The sequence below is a fragment of the Pagrus pagrus genome (assembly GCF_965226575.1).
Source record: "Pagrus pagrus genome assembly, chromosome: 17".
Classification (NCBI taxonomy): Eukaryota; Metazoa; Chordata; class Actinopteri; order Spariformes; family Sparidae; genus Pagrus; species Pagrus pagrus.
The window spans coordinates 5,886,195-5,902,266 of NC_140201.1; the positions used below are offsets into that span (position 1 = coordinate 5,886,195).

At 41.1% G+C, this 16,072-nt stretch overlaps 2 protein-coding genes across 4 annotated transcripts; one reads left to right on the forward strand and one right to left on the reverse strand.

The window, feature by feature from the left end:
- The first annotated feature begins 1,083 nt into the window (after window positions 1-1,083).
- Window positions 1,084-7,136, forward strand: LOC311272784 (G1/S-specific cyclin-E2-like). 2 transcript variants are annotated; one of them, XM_084379451.1, is made up of 12 exons: window positions 1,084-1,249; window positions 2,407-2,438; window positions 2,539-2,596; window positions 2,699-2,749; window positions 3,613-3,752; window positions 3,877-4,012; window positions 4,826-4,972; window positions 5,210-5,305; window positions 5,409-5,543; window positions 5,751-5,862; window positions 6,019-6,176; window positions 6,364-7,136. In XM_084379451.1, exons 2-12 carry the CDS (start codon window positions 2,425-2,427, stop codon window positions 6,439-6,441), a joined length of 1,125 nt encoding a protein of 374 aa, XP_084235577.1. In that variant the 5' UTR covers window positions 1,084-1,249; window positions 2,407-2,424; the 3' UTR covers window positions 6,442-7,136. The 2 variants fall into 2 exon arrangements, with proteins under 2 accessions (XP_084235577.1, XP_084235576.1); XM_084379450.1 differs by lacking the exon at window positions 1,084-1,249 and adding an exon at window positions 1,415-1,489.
- ints8 (integrator complex subunit 8) lies at window positions 7,136-15,779 on the reverse strand. 2 transcript variants are annotated; one of them, XM_084379446.1, is made up of 28 exons: window positions 15,668-15,779; window positions 14,675-14,813; window positions 14,262-14,436; window positions 13,897-14,037; window positions 13,679-13,750; window positions 13,488-13,539; window positions 13,044-13,223; window positions 12,829-12,936; window positions 12,588-12,737; window positions 12,317-12,417; window positions 11,951-12,092; window positions 11,556-11,626; window positions 11,123-11,298; window positions 10,867-10,997; window positions 10,517-10,627; window positions 10,201-10,405; window positions 9,986-10,107; window positions 9,709-9,893; window positions 9,568-9,601; window positions 9,404-9,463; window positions 9,222-9,283; window positions 9,004-9,122; window positions 8,664-8,767; window positions 8,305-8,355; window positions 7,979-8,052; window positions 7,772-7,836; window positions 7,547-7,590; window positions 7,136-7,286 (listed from the first exon to the last, which is right to left on the reverse strand). In XM_084379446.1, exons 1-28 carry the CDS (start codon window positions 15,755-15,757, stop codon window positions 7,170-7,172), a joined length of 3,081 nt encoding a protein of 1,026 aa, XP_084235572.1. In that variant the 5' UTR covers window positions 15,758-15,779; the 3' UTR covers window positions 7,136-7,169. The 2 variants fall into 2 exon arrangements, with proteins under 2 accessions (XP_084235572.1, XP_084235573.1); XM_084379447.1 differs by having other exon boundaries at window positions 15,564-15,700.
- Between the last annotated feature and the right edge of the window lie 293 nt (window positions 15,780-16,072).

Consider the following 16,072-nt stretch of genomic DNA (forward strand, 5'->3'; position numbering starts at 1 on the left):
GTTCAGGACATCTATCTACTGCACAGCCTGTCTGCAGAAATGAGCGCTGCTTCCTCTCTTGTTCCCTCGACATGAGATTGACAGAACTTCCCATTTACATATAATGACAGGAAGTGAAGTCCATGGCACTGACACATTCATATGAGGACTAAAAACACACACGATGCTAAACCCTTCCCCTGACTTAGGCCATTAAATTGCCAAAGTAGCTTAATCCATAATCAATTAGCAGGAGCTCCAATCATTTATTTCCTTACATCCAGTGATGGAATGTAACTAAGTACATTTACTCAAGTACTGTACTTCAGTACAATTTTGAGGTTCTTGTACTTTACTTTTCCATTTTCTGCCACTTTATACTTGGATATATTTTGGAGGCAAATACTGTACTTTCTACTCTACTACATTCATTCGATAACTTCAGTCACATGTGTTTTTAAGGACGACTGCAACTCCCCTCCAGTTAGTTAGAACTGAAGAAGAGTGAGAAGTGAAACATCTTCAAGAAACTGAAACACGATAAAGCACTTAGAAGAAGTGCTTTCTTTAAGGCTACTTTAATTCATACATGTGTTTAAGTATACTTAAAAACAGTGCACTTTAATGTTCGTTCATTTTAAACTGCACGTACTTTTAAAACATATGTTTGTCGTCTTTTCTATGTAAGAAATAAGAAAGAATAAATGATATGACTGTAATGTGGAAGTATTCAAACGAAGTGCATTATCCTTCCTTAGACCAGCTGGGGGCGACATTAGCCTATTTCAAGTGTGTGTCTGTCCAACGCTTTCTGAGGAGTGTCTCGTAAAAACACATTCAGCTGTGTCATTTTCATTCAGGGAACACGTGAAGTGTTTCACATGAACATGAACGCACTTTATTCCTTGCTAAACGCTGAATACCTGAGGAGAGCAGCCTGGCGCGACCTCTCCGGCGGTGACAGCTGACAGCTCCCTGCTTTGTTTACACCCTGGTCCAGGAGCACGCGCTCAACTCAACTCTCTCTCCTATTGGCTGTCCCTGCTCTGTAGCTCCGCCCACCACGGGCAAACCCGGAAAATACAACTGACAGGAACAGAGAAGAAAGAGGACGAGATGAAAATAACGTGATAACTATGTGAATTAACGGCTGTTTTGAAACAAGAGAGGCTTTATAATAATTAAATCACACACGTTATTTAAGTAAACTTCGCTCGCTCTCTCAAACAACGCTAGTTAGAGAAAAAACTCAAGTTAAATCGAGTTGAAGGTAAGAAATAAAAGAAGTAATAACACAATAAACACATAGTAAACACAACTACAGCCGTAAGCAGAAGTCTGTTCACCTCGTTTGACCCCGGGTTAAACGGTTGCGGGTTGGGAGTGCGTGCATTTACACATGCGCAATGTGCCGCAAACTCATTTGTTGGCGCGAGCGCCAACTGCAAACTAGTTTGATTTGGGCTCAGAACCGAGGAGGGTGCGAAGCGACCGTCAGTGATCCTGCGAGGTTAGCACGTCTCTTCAGCGTTGTAGCTTTACATTTACAGCTGTGAACCACTTCTGAGTAGCTCGTGTGCAAGTGTGTGATGTTGTGGCTCGATGAAAGCAGCAGCTCGGTTGTTATTTTGGTGTTTGTAAACTCGGTACTCGAGTACCGGTAGCTGCGTTTAGCAAGCTAGCATCATGTTAGCTAACACTAGCCTGATAAACATTGACTTTCTGACTGTGAATGGTGTTTTATAAGCGTCTGTTTGTGGTGAGGAAGCTGTGTTTGACTCATCTGAGCTTAAATTAGTCAACAAAAACTTCAGTCCATCTGTTCCTGGCTCGGTCATTCGTTAATATGTACGTTAACGCATCTAACTCGTGATTTAACTAACAAATCATGTCACACGACATATATAATAAATCATAACGGATGGGTTGTTGATAGAGCGGTCTTCTGTTAGTGTTGTGTTAAAACCATTTCATCAGTGGTGCTTGGCACAAAATGTCCTCCCCGGGCCTTTGTGTTGCTGCATTAAGGCAGCAGTTGTAGCTGCATGTCTCTTTGTCCTGTCCAGGGTCGTTTTGTCTCATGAAACCGCAACACCTTCAGGACAGAAACGTCCGTAGATGTAATATAAAGCATCTCAGACTGAAGTTTCAGCAGCTGCGTTGTGTTTCCCGGGTGGTGGTAGTGGTCATTTACGCGCTCATGAATATTGTTGGCGCGGATGATATGGTCTAATAGTTGGCACGATGCATATTCCGGAAACAATGCGGGTTTATGTCTTTTCATCGGGCTTGGTTTTGCATGAAAGTATGTTCTGTGCGAGCCAAGATAGTTGCAGCTGCTGTTACAGTTTCTGTCTGAGGGCCAACTTCCTGGTGTTGTTGTTAAGAAACTTTAACTTTGCCTCTAAATTGTTCCCTTTTTTACAGACAGAAGCAGCCAGAACCATGACTAGACGAAGGTAACGACCTCTTGTGTTGCCTTATGAATTATTGTTGTATTATGTTATTGTCTTTATTTGCTGTTGGGTTGTTATTGAATTCATTTTGATGTCTTTGTAGTGGTCGCCTGCAGAAAAGATCTGAAAATGCTTCTGGGCAGAAAGGCAAAGTAACTAAGGTAAGAGTCCTAACAAGCCATTAAATTGCCTGCATAGCCATTAGATAACCAGATATTTTCTAGATGGTCTGACATTCAACTTAAAACAACTTTTCTTTCCAGCAATGCAATAGGAAAAAGCTTCAGCCCCTGTCAAAACTGCAGTGTGAGAAGGTATGTATTTTAATTTGCTATATATATTTTTTGGGGGGGGTTTTAAAGGCATGGCCATTCAGTTTAAGGGCACAAAATAGGTGAATAGAAGAAAACCGTGCACTGTTTGTAAAGTAAGAGTTTCAGAGACTTTGCTTCCTTTCTGTCGACTGAGTCTGTTGACCTTTTAGATAATGAAAATAACAAAATAATGAGAGCACTGCAACAGAATATTGCTCTTCCACTCGTGTGAACTTGAATCTGAATCTCTGCCACTAATATTCGTCACTTTTCTTTCATTAATAATTTACCCCTGACCCTTAGAGTCTGTGCGTGCCACTGCCCTGTGCTTGTCAGCCTTCTGATGGTGACTGCTGTCATTGCAACCCTGTGACCCACACCAAAGTTGATGTGTCACATTTTACAAAAAGCATGTCCCGTTCCTTTCTGTGACAAAGTTGAATTTTTCTACTCAGGACATTGGAAAATTCGCTAGTATTTCTTTCTGTTCTCCATTTTTCTGCCCATCTCTCACTAACTGAGGGGGGCAAGGCGCAACAGCACAGTTGACTATACAATTTACAGTGCCAGAGATGAGTTGTGATAGCTAAAAGAGGGCTGGGGGACATGTGAAAATTTCATAAAATCGTGAGAATTACAGGAGATGTGTGACCCGAGGAGAAACTGGGCAATAAAAAATGTGAGAAACCTGGGAAAGTAATCCTGGAGTGTTGGGCATGTATGCCCTACCCTCTCTACCTGCTAAAGTTTCAACTTGCTTTGTGTTATCACCCTGAGGCCAAATGACAAAACAATAGCAGAAATATCCGGTCCGTGCAGTTTAACGCAACATGTTGCATTCAATTGTCTCCTTTCCATGTCAGAACCAGTTGGTGCTTGACAGTGTCACCAACCCGTGTATTGTCAGCGAGACTTCTGAGAAAGGATTTGACTCTGAGCCCGCCTATGCAGTTCAACCTTCAGCGGATTCTTTGATTCGGCCATCACCTCTTCCTCATCTTGGGTGATTATCATTACTGAACATTATTCAGTTATGGTTCAACTCACAATTGTATCTTGATGATATCCTCTTTCTTTCGATAAATTATCTGACTGATCGTTGCAGCTCTGTTTTCTGCATGTTACAGATGGGGATCTTCTGACGACGTGTGGTTGAAAATGGTCATCAGGGAGCAGAATTACAGACACAGCAAGAGTTTCATGCAGAAACACCCCAGCATACAACCCAAAATGAGATCAATCCTCCTCGACTGGTTAATTGAGGTGCGTCTTCACCTGCATCTCAGATTTATAGTGCAAAAGCTTACAGTACAACACATATTTAATTTAGACATTCATCCTGGCTTTTTTAAGTTGTTTTTTTTTTTTTTAATTGCAATTCTTTATTTTCAGACAACAGTTTATATTACAAAGTATGGATGCAGGAACTTTGTACATTTAGTGAGAGGTCAAGTGTGCAGATAAAAGCAATGCAAGAGAGAGAGAAAAGGAACGAAAAAAACATTACAGGGTCATTCAGTTATCACCTCCACAAAATCTGGCGGTAAGGGCTTTGCATATTTGATCCGCTTGGCTGAGAAATTTTCTGAAGACGGAAAGTAAAAGTATGACATAAATATAATTTACTATATCTAACCACACTTGTATTGTGGTAGGTTCAGGAAACAACCACCATCTTGTGAGTGTTTTTTTTTTTACTAGCAGATATCAAAATAACGTATATTCATCAGGACGCCTTGCTTGAAAACCAACATTTCCTTTAAAAAAAAGTGGAAACTGTGTCAAGTATGCTTTTAAAAGTTTAACATTTGTCTTTCAGATGTGTTTGTTTTTTAATATTAAAACTTTAAGCTGTAAAATATGTTGACTTGAATTCATCCATCATGATTAAATATTTAGAACAAGCCTTGTTTATTATCATAAGAAAAACATAACATAAAACATAAAAAAACATGACTGTTGTTTGCTCAGCTTTTCCGCTAATTGCACTTGACAAATTTTAAAATGAAGTTGCGATAACTTTAGATCCCTCATCAAACACTCACCAGCAATTTTGTTTGTCATTGGTTTTCCCAGGTCAGTGAGGCCTACACTCTTCACCGGCAGACGTTCTACCTGGCACAGGACTACTTTGACCGGTTCATGTTGACCCAGAACGGCGTTGAAAAGAGCATGCTGCAGCTCATTGGGATTACCTGTCTGTTTATAGCGTCAAAGATGGAGGTGAGGAAGAACTGGGAAGGATTGGGCCTCACTTTTTATTTATTTATTTTTTTGCTGTCAACCAGAGAACCCAAATTGAAAGGGAACTTAAAAGACAGAGTTTGTATGAAGTCTGGAACAAGCCAGTTCAAAAGCCTTTTTCCTACAATGTTGTTTGACAGGTGCATTGATCCTGAGGTAATATATTTTTGCCTGTGCCTGTTTTGAGGTTTTTGATTTTATTCTCCCTCCTTGTAGGAAGCCTGTCCTCCAAAGCTCTCACAGATGGCCTACGTGACTGCTGGGACTTACTACGAAGACGAGATTCTTCAGATGGAGTTAATCATTTTAAAGGTAATACTGTTAAAAGTGTGGCCCTATTCTGACTCATTATTTGATATAAATAAACAATGAGGCTTTAAATTTTGCATTATTCTCCTTTGTGTGTGTTTTACAGGCACTGAAATGGAACCTTTGTCCTGAAACAGCCGTGTCTTGGCTGAAGCTTTACTTCCAGATGGCATCGATGAACACCAACTCTGACCTGCTGGAGCCGCAGATTCCACAGGACGCTTATGTGCAAATGACACGAGTAAGTGTTTGGTTTAAACCCTTTTAAGCATTCATACTGACACAAACCTCTGTATCAGAGTTCAGTCAAAAATCTTCAGACATGGTCGCAACCAACATTTTACATTTAATTCAAATATGCCAACAAAATGAAATAAGACTTTAAACCTGAGTCGGGCTCATGCTTAATGCTGTGTGTCTCTTTTTGCCTTCTGCTTGACTTCTCCAGCTGTTAGACCTGTGTATCCTCCACATAAACTCTCTGGACTTCCAGTATCGAGTGTTGGCCGCCTCAGTTCTGTCACATGTCATGAAACAGGACACCGTTGAAAAAGTTACAGGTAAGAGTTGGGATTATCATATTTATAGAAATGTAAATATGAATTGGAAAAATAAGTTTAATATTTGATTTCATGGCCTGAACCACATTGAGGTTACTCGGGTTACTTCATGTAAACATGTTTGTTTGTTTTTTTGTTTTTTTGGTCTGTGTTCAGGTCTGCCCAAAGACGCGATCCAGCTGTGCGTTAACTGGATGGCTCCTTTTGTGGAGTCGGTGGGCTGGGTCGGCAGAGTGATGCTGAAGGATTTTGTCAAAGTGAAGACGGAAGACAGACACAACATCCAGACGCACACAGACTACATGACCATGCTGGTTAGTGTTTTCTTGTTGAAACTTTACATTGATCTGACTGATGCTTCTGGTCAAGAGACTTGCACCCTAAGTGCCTTCAACCTCCTGAGGAAAACCCAAAATACCAGAGAATCTCTCTTGCTATGCAGAGCATGTGCACATGTCCACCTATTTTAGGTTTCTGACTTTCAACCTCTTTTTATTTTAGGAGTACGCCAGTAAAAAGGAGGTGAACAGCCAGTTTCCCACTCCTCCCAACAGCACAGAGAAACCCTGCACACACTGAACTACAAGAGAGACTCTGAAGTGGGTGTGGACAGAGGACACACAGGGCTAATGTCCCAAAAAGACTTGAGTTCTGATTACTGGAGACAGTTCCTGACCAGTGGAGGAAAAAAGCTGATAACTGGAATACTGAGTGTTGATGGGAGCTTACTAGCATTAAGCATTATCCAGGATAATGTGCTTATATTTTAAAGACTCTTAATCTTTGGCCAAAGCTTTTTTTTCTTGATTTTTAGCTGTTTTAGCGACTGGGTGCTTAAATTTAGAAAAGGAAAAAGTTTTTTCAAAGTGTCAATGTTTGCTAAAGTTATGTCATTTCTAGGAAATGAGATTCTATTACTGAAAGTGATGTGCAATTGTTTACTTTTGTAGCATATTAAATATGTACAGTCAGATGAAATCGTTTAAAAACTGCTTCAGGGTCATTCAAAATGTTAAATAGCTTTTTAAAATTGATGTTGTTGAAACAAGCTGAGTGTACTGCCGCTGCTTCACCGGTCAGCGTGTTTCTCAGTTATCTTCACCATACTGTCGTAACCAAGCCATTGTTTGTGTAACTCAGGGTAATCAATAGTCAGTGATTTATTTTTAAAAAAAATTCATTTCAAATGATTACAAGTGTACAAAAAATGACCAACTGTATTTATTTAGAAGTTTATTTTCTACCACAAAATAAAAATGTACATTCCCACCCCCCCTCCACGTCTGACAGTGGTTCACACGTCTCTCCTAGAAATACAGTTTGGCCATCGCCTGCAGGAACCTCTTCTTCCTCTTCTGTGCAGCCAGCTGCAGCACTTCCTCTGGGTTACTGGTGTTCAGCTCGGCCTGTCCGATCGCTTTTATCTGAAGGAAAGCGAAGAGTTAGAAACTGATGTAGCCCCAAAACAAACAGCAGATGAGATGCAGGATTTGGTTGAAAAGATTTAAAGGATTTAAATAAAGTTTCAGGACAAAGACTATCAGACAACCTCATGAAGGTTTGAAACGTTAAAATTCATTTCACATCACGCACCGAGTTTTTTTTCTTATGTGCTGAGGACTTTTAGTCTAGTTTAAAATTCTGCTCTTGTGACAACCTTGGTGCAAAAACACTGTTAGCTTACCGCTATTTGTCTCTTCTCAGTCTCTCCTCGTTTGTGGTGAATATCTGAACACAGTCAAGGAACAATTTTTAAATAAAAGACACTGACGTTTGTATGTTTCTTAAAATAGTTCTAGTATAAGTGGCCTAATGGAGACAAGGTGACAATTATGAACAGACAGATTTAAACAATGTCCTAAGCATGAAGGTCTGTTTTGGCCCTCATGAATCAATAACAAAAGGATACGTGTGAGGTACTCCAGGATGGTGACGTCCCAGATGTAGTCGTAGAACGAGTCCATGGCGTCATGACTGTAGGGACAGAAGACGATGGAAGTAAGAAATATAGAAAAAAGGGGCTGTTAACTGCTGCAATGATTAGTCGATTAGCCGCCAAGTTGCAGTTGCATCCGTAGTGCTGTTAGTCAGTCCTGTTCAGTGTGTCGTTTCGTACCTGTTCTGTTCCTGAAGAGCTTTAAATGCAGTCATGTAGTCCACCTCTCGAAGAAACTGACAGAGAACAGCAACCTAGACAAACCAACAAAAAACAGATGCTAAATTTGCAATTGTACGGTGTGCAGTAGTGAACAGTATGTGAAACTGAACCTTTAACAGGTGTTTGTTCAGTCAGACCCTTACATCCATCTCATATGTTGATATTATTAGAACACTATCACAAAAAACTGCTCACTAATTTAACAATTTTAACTGTCAGGACACAGAGTCAGACTTGTGATCAGCAAGTGAAATTATTTTCAGAAACGGGGGTTGACCTCTGACCTGTGTGTGGCAGTTCATCATTGAGCAGCACTTGATCATCCTCTTCAGGACCTGCAAACAACAGTCATTAGTTATTAGATGATTGATTCACTTTAGTGTCACTTAAGAGTACAAATAAATACATACATACAGAATAAATGGACTGAAACTGCAATTCACGGTGACTTAAGTGTGTTCAGTTTCCTAATTTTTTTACATTTTTTTGATTAGCTCATAGAATATGTAGTTTATTGTAAAAAAAAGAATTCAAATTGCTTTGGATTTGATCAAAAATGATATAAATTGTCAGCAAGAGTTTATACCACTACTACTTCTTGCTGCTGAGGAGCTGTTCATTCATCCATCTTTCATCAGTGTACCTGGTCAGTGTAGACATCTGGGGGGACAGCTTTGGTGAAGAAGTCGGAGCTCACAGCTCCAGCCTGGAGGTAAAGGTTCAGTGCAGCAGAGTATTGATTGGTCACTAGAAACAACGAGAGAGAGAGAGATGAAGAAAGGCTTTAAGCATGTAAAGTTAATACTGTTTGTATCTGATTTTGTTTGTTTTTTCCCCACAGAGAGACTGTTGATACAATCAAAGAAAACCTCTATCTAACCCTAGCTTTTTAGAAACTAGAACCTAAACTGAATTCACTGATGAAATACTTTCTGACCGCAGTACGAAAAGCTAAAAAATCTACCCTTCTGACATTTTCTTACCAAAGTAGATATCGGCCTGCGTGATGAGCCACGACTGGTTATTAGGATTCAGGGTGAGAGCGTAGGACACCAGCTCTTTGACCGTCACTGCCACAGCTTCCACATCTACTGCCTGGATGCTGTTCCACAAACACACACATCATCATCATGATTGTCACGTTTAGTGGCTTTGTTTAAGAAATCTTTATCATTTCATTGAGAAAATAAAGTGTTCTCACTTTGCAAGAGTCGAAGGCCAGATGGTGAGGTGTTCTGCTGTCACTTCATTCACAATATCATCCTAAAGGCAGAGAAAACAGCTGGTTAACCATGGGATTTTTTCCCCGTTTTATTTTTGTTTTGCTGTCAGATTATCCTACTACCACACAGCCTACAATATGTCAGACATGTAGAGACTTACCCTCACTATGCTGTGTAGCCTCACAAACAGTGAGATGAGGGTTGTCAGCACCAACGGCTCCTGTGGGAAATAAGAAACTTGTTAGTTTTGCATCGACAGCACCTCATCCAGTAAAAATTGAATACATCCACAGTGAGTTAAAGGTTGGCTTCTGGGATACTTACTCTAAGTTTCTTGATGAAAGTGATGAATTTGCTCCTAAATGGATCAGACAATGAAAACATATCAGAACGAGCACGACTCTTTCACCTGTGTATTCTTAAATAACTGTAAATACAATAACACCCCAAGTGTTTGCAGCTTACCGGTGCAGGATGCCCATAGAGGACTCTCTGTGTTTGATGAGGCCCACTCTGCCGTCGTTGTTCCTCTTGTGTTGGATGGACACGCTGCAGATCTGCACCACCACTTCCCACAGCTCCTTGGCTGTTCGCCGACTCTCCTTAGGACCTGGGAGCTCTTTGCATGTCGAAGCCAGGAGCTGACCGAGCTATCGGGGGAAACAGACGGGACGAGTTCAACGAGAAAACCACAGCGGACCTTTTCAATGATCCCATCATCACAAACTGTCGTGATTTTTACCTTGATGTATGGGTTGTTCATGACCAGAGACGGTGGCACCTGCAGAGTCAGGTAATCGTTCTCCCTCCAGTTCAACATGAAGGCGACACACTCCTCTCCAACCACCTGACGCAGAGGCAGATCTGGAGACAAAAACAAGGACATCCCCTAATTTAGAGCACATGAAATGGGCTGTTGAAGACCAGGTAACGACTCCACAGTTTCCATCCACTCACCGTGAATCCTCATCTCCAGGTATCCTCTGACCCTGCTGACCAGGTCGGGGGGCGGTCGCTCCTTGCTGCCCTCGGCCGCCATCGTCTCGTGTGCGCGGACCTCCAGCAGCAGCATCTCGTTCAGCATCACCTGCCTCAGCTTTGGGGAGAACTCGGTAACAAGCTCCAGGCAGGCTGAGAAAAGCTGCCGTGCGTGGGCAAAGTCCTGAGAGGGAAGGGAAAAAAATCAATCTTCATTTATCATTTACTTTTTTTCATTTTTATGCATCATTGTGATTATCAATTATTTTGAAGTAAGTTTAATTTCCGTGCACACCTTTATTGAAATGCAGTGGAGTCCTTTGGCCATGAGGATGTAAACCAGGTCCTTTGTCAGGTTGTCTTTAATGCCGAGGATCACGTTAATGTAGTCTGGAGGAACTTCCCACTGTGCACAAACAGAAAGAGGTATTTTAGTTGTTTTTGTGTGTCGTCATTATACATGAAAATGAATTTCAACCCATTAATGACTATATTCAGTATGTTAAGGAAAAGTCTGACTGATATTTTTATGTTGTTACAGGTGGAAACATAAAAAAGAAAAAGTAGTAAAGCAGTAAACTGTCAAGAAACATGGCACACATGACAAAATCTGATTTTTTCATTTCACACATGTTGCACTCTGACCTTACTGTTGACCCTCCAAAAGGGTCGTTCAGCCATGCCGTGGAGTTCGATGAGGATCTGTCTGATCCTGCGTGGCTCCAGCAGAAGGATAAGCTGCTGCTCCAGCTGCCCGATGTTCACACTCGCTGAAGCTGCGGAGAGATGAAGTCACAAGTTTTAAGAGGCTGGAACCTACCAGTGAGCAGCAACAGATCACATGGAGAGAGATTTCCTGTTTGACAGACAACATGACGTTACAAGAATCTGTATCTAGTACCTGGAATGTCGTAGAAAGAAGGCAGAGGCTTGGCGCTGAGGTTGATGGTGGCCGATCTCTTCCTCATCTGCTCCACCAGGACCTTCCTCTCCTCCTCCTTCAGCAGCTCCATGAAGAGCTTATGAGATGACACCACAAACAGCAGAGGCAGCTCCTCCAAGCTTTCACACAGAGTCCTGCAAGATAAGAACAGTCTCATTTAAAAGATGATTTAAAGATGCAGTTTTATGTCGAATCTGTGCCGTAACACATGCAGAAGATGAAGAAGATACTGCACAGTGATGTTGTGGCCAGCTATTGGTTCTGATATTTAGACAAAATAAATGTTTAACTGTTAGTTTAGCTAACACATCAGCGTGTGATAAAATATCAAGATACTTAATAACCTCCTCTACATTTGCTGTGCTGGACAAGTAAAGCGACACGAACTCACTTCATGAAAATGGCCATATTTTTTCTGGATGTCTCAGATGGACGTTCCTTTTCCAGAGAAAGTGTGCAAACCTGCAGGACAGAGAAGGCAGTAGCTTTAAATTTTACCAGCATGAGAAAAATTCCTACAAAAAATTCCTACAAATCATGTCCATTTATTTTGAATCTAAAAACACATCTAATAAAATCCCCACAAACTTCTTTCCATAACCAGAAGGCTCTAAGCCTATCGAGCTTTAGTTCATAGCAGTGATCAGAGAGAGAAGGAAAAACTGAAGCATCAGTTGCAAGTCAGCACTTTGTGTGTGCCGAGGTTTGTGCTTTTATAACTAAGCCTCTGTGATGTCCCAAGCATTTACTACTCCTGCAAAAATAATGACATAAGAAGGTGAGTACCTCTAAAATGAAGTCCACCATCCTTTTACTCGGCTTTAGGAGGAGCTGCTGGAAACGCACGCTGAGGATTTCTCCTTCCAAAGCATCTCGGACGGCATTGCAAACACACAGCTTGTGGCAAACCTCATCCAGGCCCGACTCCCTGCAGAGTGGTAGAAATGCTTTCGTTTTTTTGATTCTTTGTGGATATGAAGATTTAAAAAAAACTAAAGCCCAAATGGAACTGGTGTTTTTGGGGCTGATAACGATTTCAAGAAGTAAAAAAAATATCTGTTTATCAGTTGATATCCATGCAAATTTTGCAGAAATCCCTCAAATGTGGTGATCAAACGTTTGTGACAGAGGCAGGATAATTTTGTGTCTCACCCTTGTTGAGCTTTGTACAGAAACTCCCTGAGAACAGATCGTCTGAAGTTGTTTGGCAAACTGCGTGACACGTTGTCTTTGATGAAGTATTCAATGACAGCCTGTCAGAGAGAGGAAGTGCAATTTATTAACAACCAATGTAAAGTACTACACATCATTTACAGTGTTCTTTACAGCTGGAGTCATACTAATTATCACCTTATTTATTATTTAGTGTCGTGTATTTTTACAAAACAAATCTTAAGCTTGTCACTGAAGCGTCTGCTCTGACCTGGTTGCTGTGCGCCCGGATCAGACTGTTGATCTGATCGTAGGACGTGGTCTGAGAGTCTGAGTCGCAGTCTTCAGTTAAAGCTTTGCAGGCGTTCCAGTAGCCAGCCAGACGTTTCTCATCCAGGTGAACATGAACCGTCGAGTCGAGCTAAAGAAACATACAGAAGATACGACTGAGATCAACAAACTTTGCTGGAGGCAAACTGTAACTTAAAGTCGGCAGTAGAAGGTGGAAATACCTTCTTTAACAGTTCCTTTGTCTGTCTGAAGTGATCCCGGGCTTTCTGATAGGCTGACTGGTCTGTGCAGCCTTGCTGGAAGAAAATACCTCCCACATCATAATGCACCTGAAACACAAAATACAAATGCATTTTTTACAGCAAAATGTTATTCCCAAGCACACATTATTTGATGTACTCTGCATTCAGAAGCCAACAGTGTGTTTCCCACTAACCTGACAGTGCAGCTCATCTGCACTGATGCGAAGCCCTGCAGTCGAAGACTCCGTCTCTCCGTTGGCAGCAGCATCAGCAGCCAGCAGATCCAGAGTCCTCAGGGTGTGAACGTAGAAGTCTTTCTTCAGCTGCAGAGCTCCTTCCAGGACACTGATGGAGTCGGTCGCCTGCTCCTTCAGCTGAGGGCATGACGTTATATTAGAAGAAAGTACATTTCATTTAATCTACTAGACATTTTCTCAGACGGCTGACAGATACCAAAGGGAATACAGGAAAAGGTGAAATAACAAAATCGAAACTATACTTAATAAATCTAGCATGAAGAAATGTGTCTGACATGTGGATTACATATTTATTAATTATCAGCAACAGTCTAAGAAAGTATATTTCATGACAGTGTTTTAAGGTCATCACTAAATACATCAAAAAACCTGTGAACTCACCACAGTGAGGATGTTGTCAGTCATCTCCTTCTCCTGCTGCACGATACTTAACCTGAAAGAGTCCATAAGACATGAACTCACTATCGTCTTGTTACCATTCAAAGTGAGCACTTGATTTTATGCCTATATGTAATTTTCAGATAAGCAACTTAAACTTGTTGTGATTACAGGAAGGAAGGAGCAGAATTTACATGTTCATCTGGTGAGGCCCTGGTTTGGTCTGTTTCTCTGGAAAGCTGCTCAGCACGATGGTTCGGATGGCCCTGTGAAGAGTTAGACAGTAAAAATCTTTAGTAGTTTCCTCCTTTCATCTACATTTATTCTTTAATTGTAGATGAAAAATGTATTCGGTAATTAAACAATTTGATGCGTCTGACCCTGATGAGATTTCCTCGTGCATCGTACTCACCAGCGGTTGTATATGACGACAGCCATGGCTGTGGTAGGAGGCAGAGTGGACAGATCTAGGTCGACATGTTTCACCCCCGGTGGCACTTTGCTCACACACAGAAGCTCGTTCAGTAACATGTTTAATACAGGAATGGTCAAGCTGGCAGGAAAGAAGGACAAATCATTACGTGATGCGATCAGCTGTATGATTTTACAGAATGCACGACAACTAGAAACATATAAGACATGTTTTTAACATTTTCAACTTTGCCGAGATGGGCACAAATACATCGAAAAGTATCTTACAAATTACAAATACCTGCTATAAAGTACATAATAAAAAAAAAAACATTGACTTCCTCCACATTATTATGAGTCTCTTACCCTTTCTCCAGAACATCCAGATCCCACTTCAGGTGTGCAGCTACTTTCAGCGCCAGTAGCTTCAGAGTGCGGTTCCTCCGGTTGTCTACTGGAGGCTGAACTTGATTCTGCTCATTCACTGAGGGTTTGGACGCCTGCTCCAGGAACTGGATGATCAGCTGCACTCCTGTAGGGTCTGTGAAGAAAAAAAACATACACAGGAACACATTAATAAACACAAAGTCCAGTCATTCGAGCTGTCCTCTAAAAACAAGTACATCCAACTCCAAACTGGGATATAGAGAAATAAGTTGTATTTGACTTGATATTCTCCAGACATTTAAGAATATCCTCCGCAATTAAAATTAGAAAAATCAGCATGAGCTACAACAAGGTGTGTAATAAATCTAAGGCTCAGGTAATGTAGAGCTGACCTGGATATGGCTTCAGCAGGTGACTCTCCAGCAGGCTGCCGTCCAGGAGGAACTCAAACCAGGAGGTCTGAAGAGGTGTGCCGGGCCGACTGCTGGTCACAGCAGCCACCCGGTCAGCCGCCTCCGCACTCATCCTCCCCTGGTGAACAACAAGAATGATTATAAAGCATGTTTTATCTTTTAAGACATCTCAGTGACCCACAGTAAGGGTGATAGGGAGTTATGCCCTAGAAGAAAAGCTGTGTGTGAATCAAAGATGTATACAGATCATATTTACACTCTAAATACAGGTGACAGTAATGTCAATTTTTGTTGCCTTGAAGAAGCTTTGTCAGGTCTGAGAATGTAATGTTATAGTGATCATCAGGGTTACTTTTCATTCTGAATAAACTTATATATAAACTTTATATTTATATTTATTTAAAAGAAGAAGAGACAAAAACCTTGTTTGTTGCTCATAGTTGAAAACATATGCTCAGATTTTGTTTATTATCTGTACATGTACAAAATAATGGTCTTTTAATGACTGTTAAGCTCAGCTATAAAGAAGTTATAGGAGCACATATACAAGCTCACATGCTATCTTCATAAGTAGCTGCATGTATTCACATCATGAAGGAAGCTAGCCAGTTAGCTTCTCATCTATAACAGTTTTATTTTCTGTAGTGGTCAGGGCAGCTTTAATATCAGTAACGCGTAGTCCCGACTGGGCGGAGTTTTCAACCTCTTCACCAAGTAGATTCGAAATAAGGTTGAACCGCGGTGCCTCGGGGCTGCCGGTGTATAAAATCAAGCGCACCTCTTCCACCCATTCTCTGTTGTGTTTAGCTAACATTCTAGCTAACGGGCTAAACTCTAAACCCGGATATGAAGGGATGTATTATCTTACCTTAACAGGCCGAAATGCACAAACAGAGGATATCTCAGCTAAATATACATAAAAATATATTAAAAAAATTAAGTGCTGGAGGAGCAACACGGACTGATTCTCACATAATTCATTCTGCGCTTCGCCATCTCCCAGCGCACTTCCGGTTCCGGTTCGTCGCCAGGGAAACACACAGTTGCGCCATGTTTGCGCATATTTATGCTCTGTGCGGGAAAAATGTACAATTTAAATACTGTATCTATAAATACAGGACACATTTGTATCTACACTAAACAAAAATGTAAACGCAACACTTGTTTTTGCTGCCAGGATGTTTTCCCCCTGTTGTAAATGGTCAAATTTAATTATATCAGCCTGAAAATCTAATTTAATGATATCAGCCTGAAAAACACAGGACTTAACTGTTGTGGGGAAAGAAGTCAGCAGTATTAATTTGAAAGTTGTGTGAGCCTCCTTTCATAGTGAACAGAGGGGGAACAGTATCTGACAGTAATACACCCAAGCTGTCA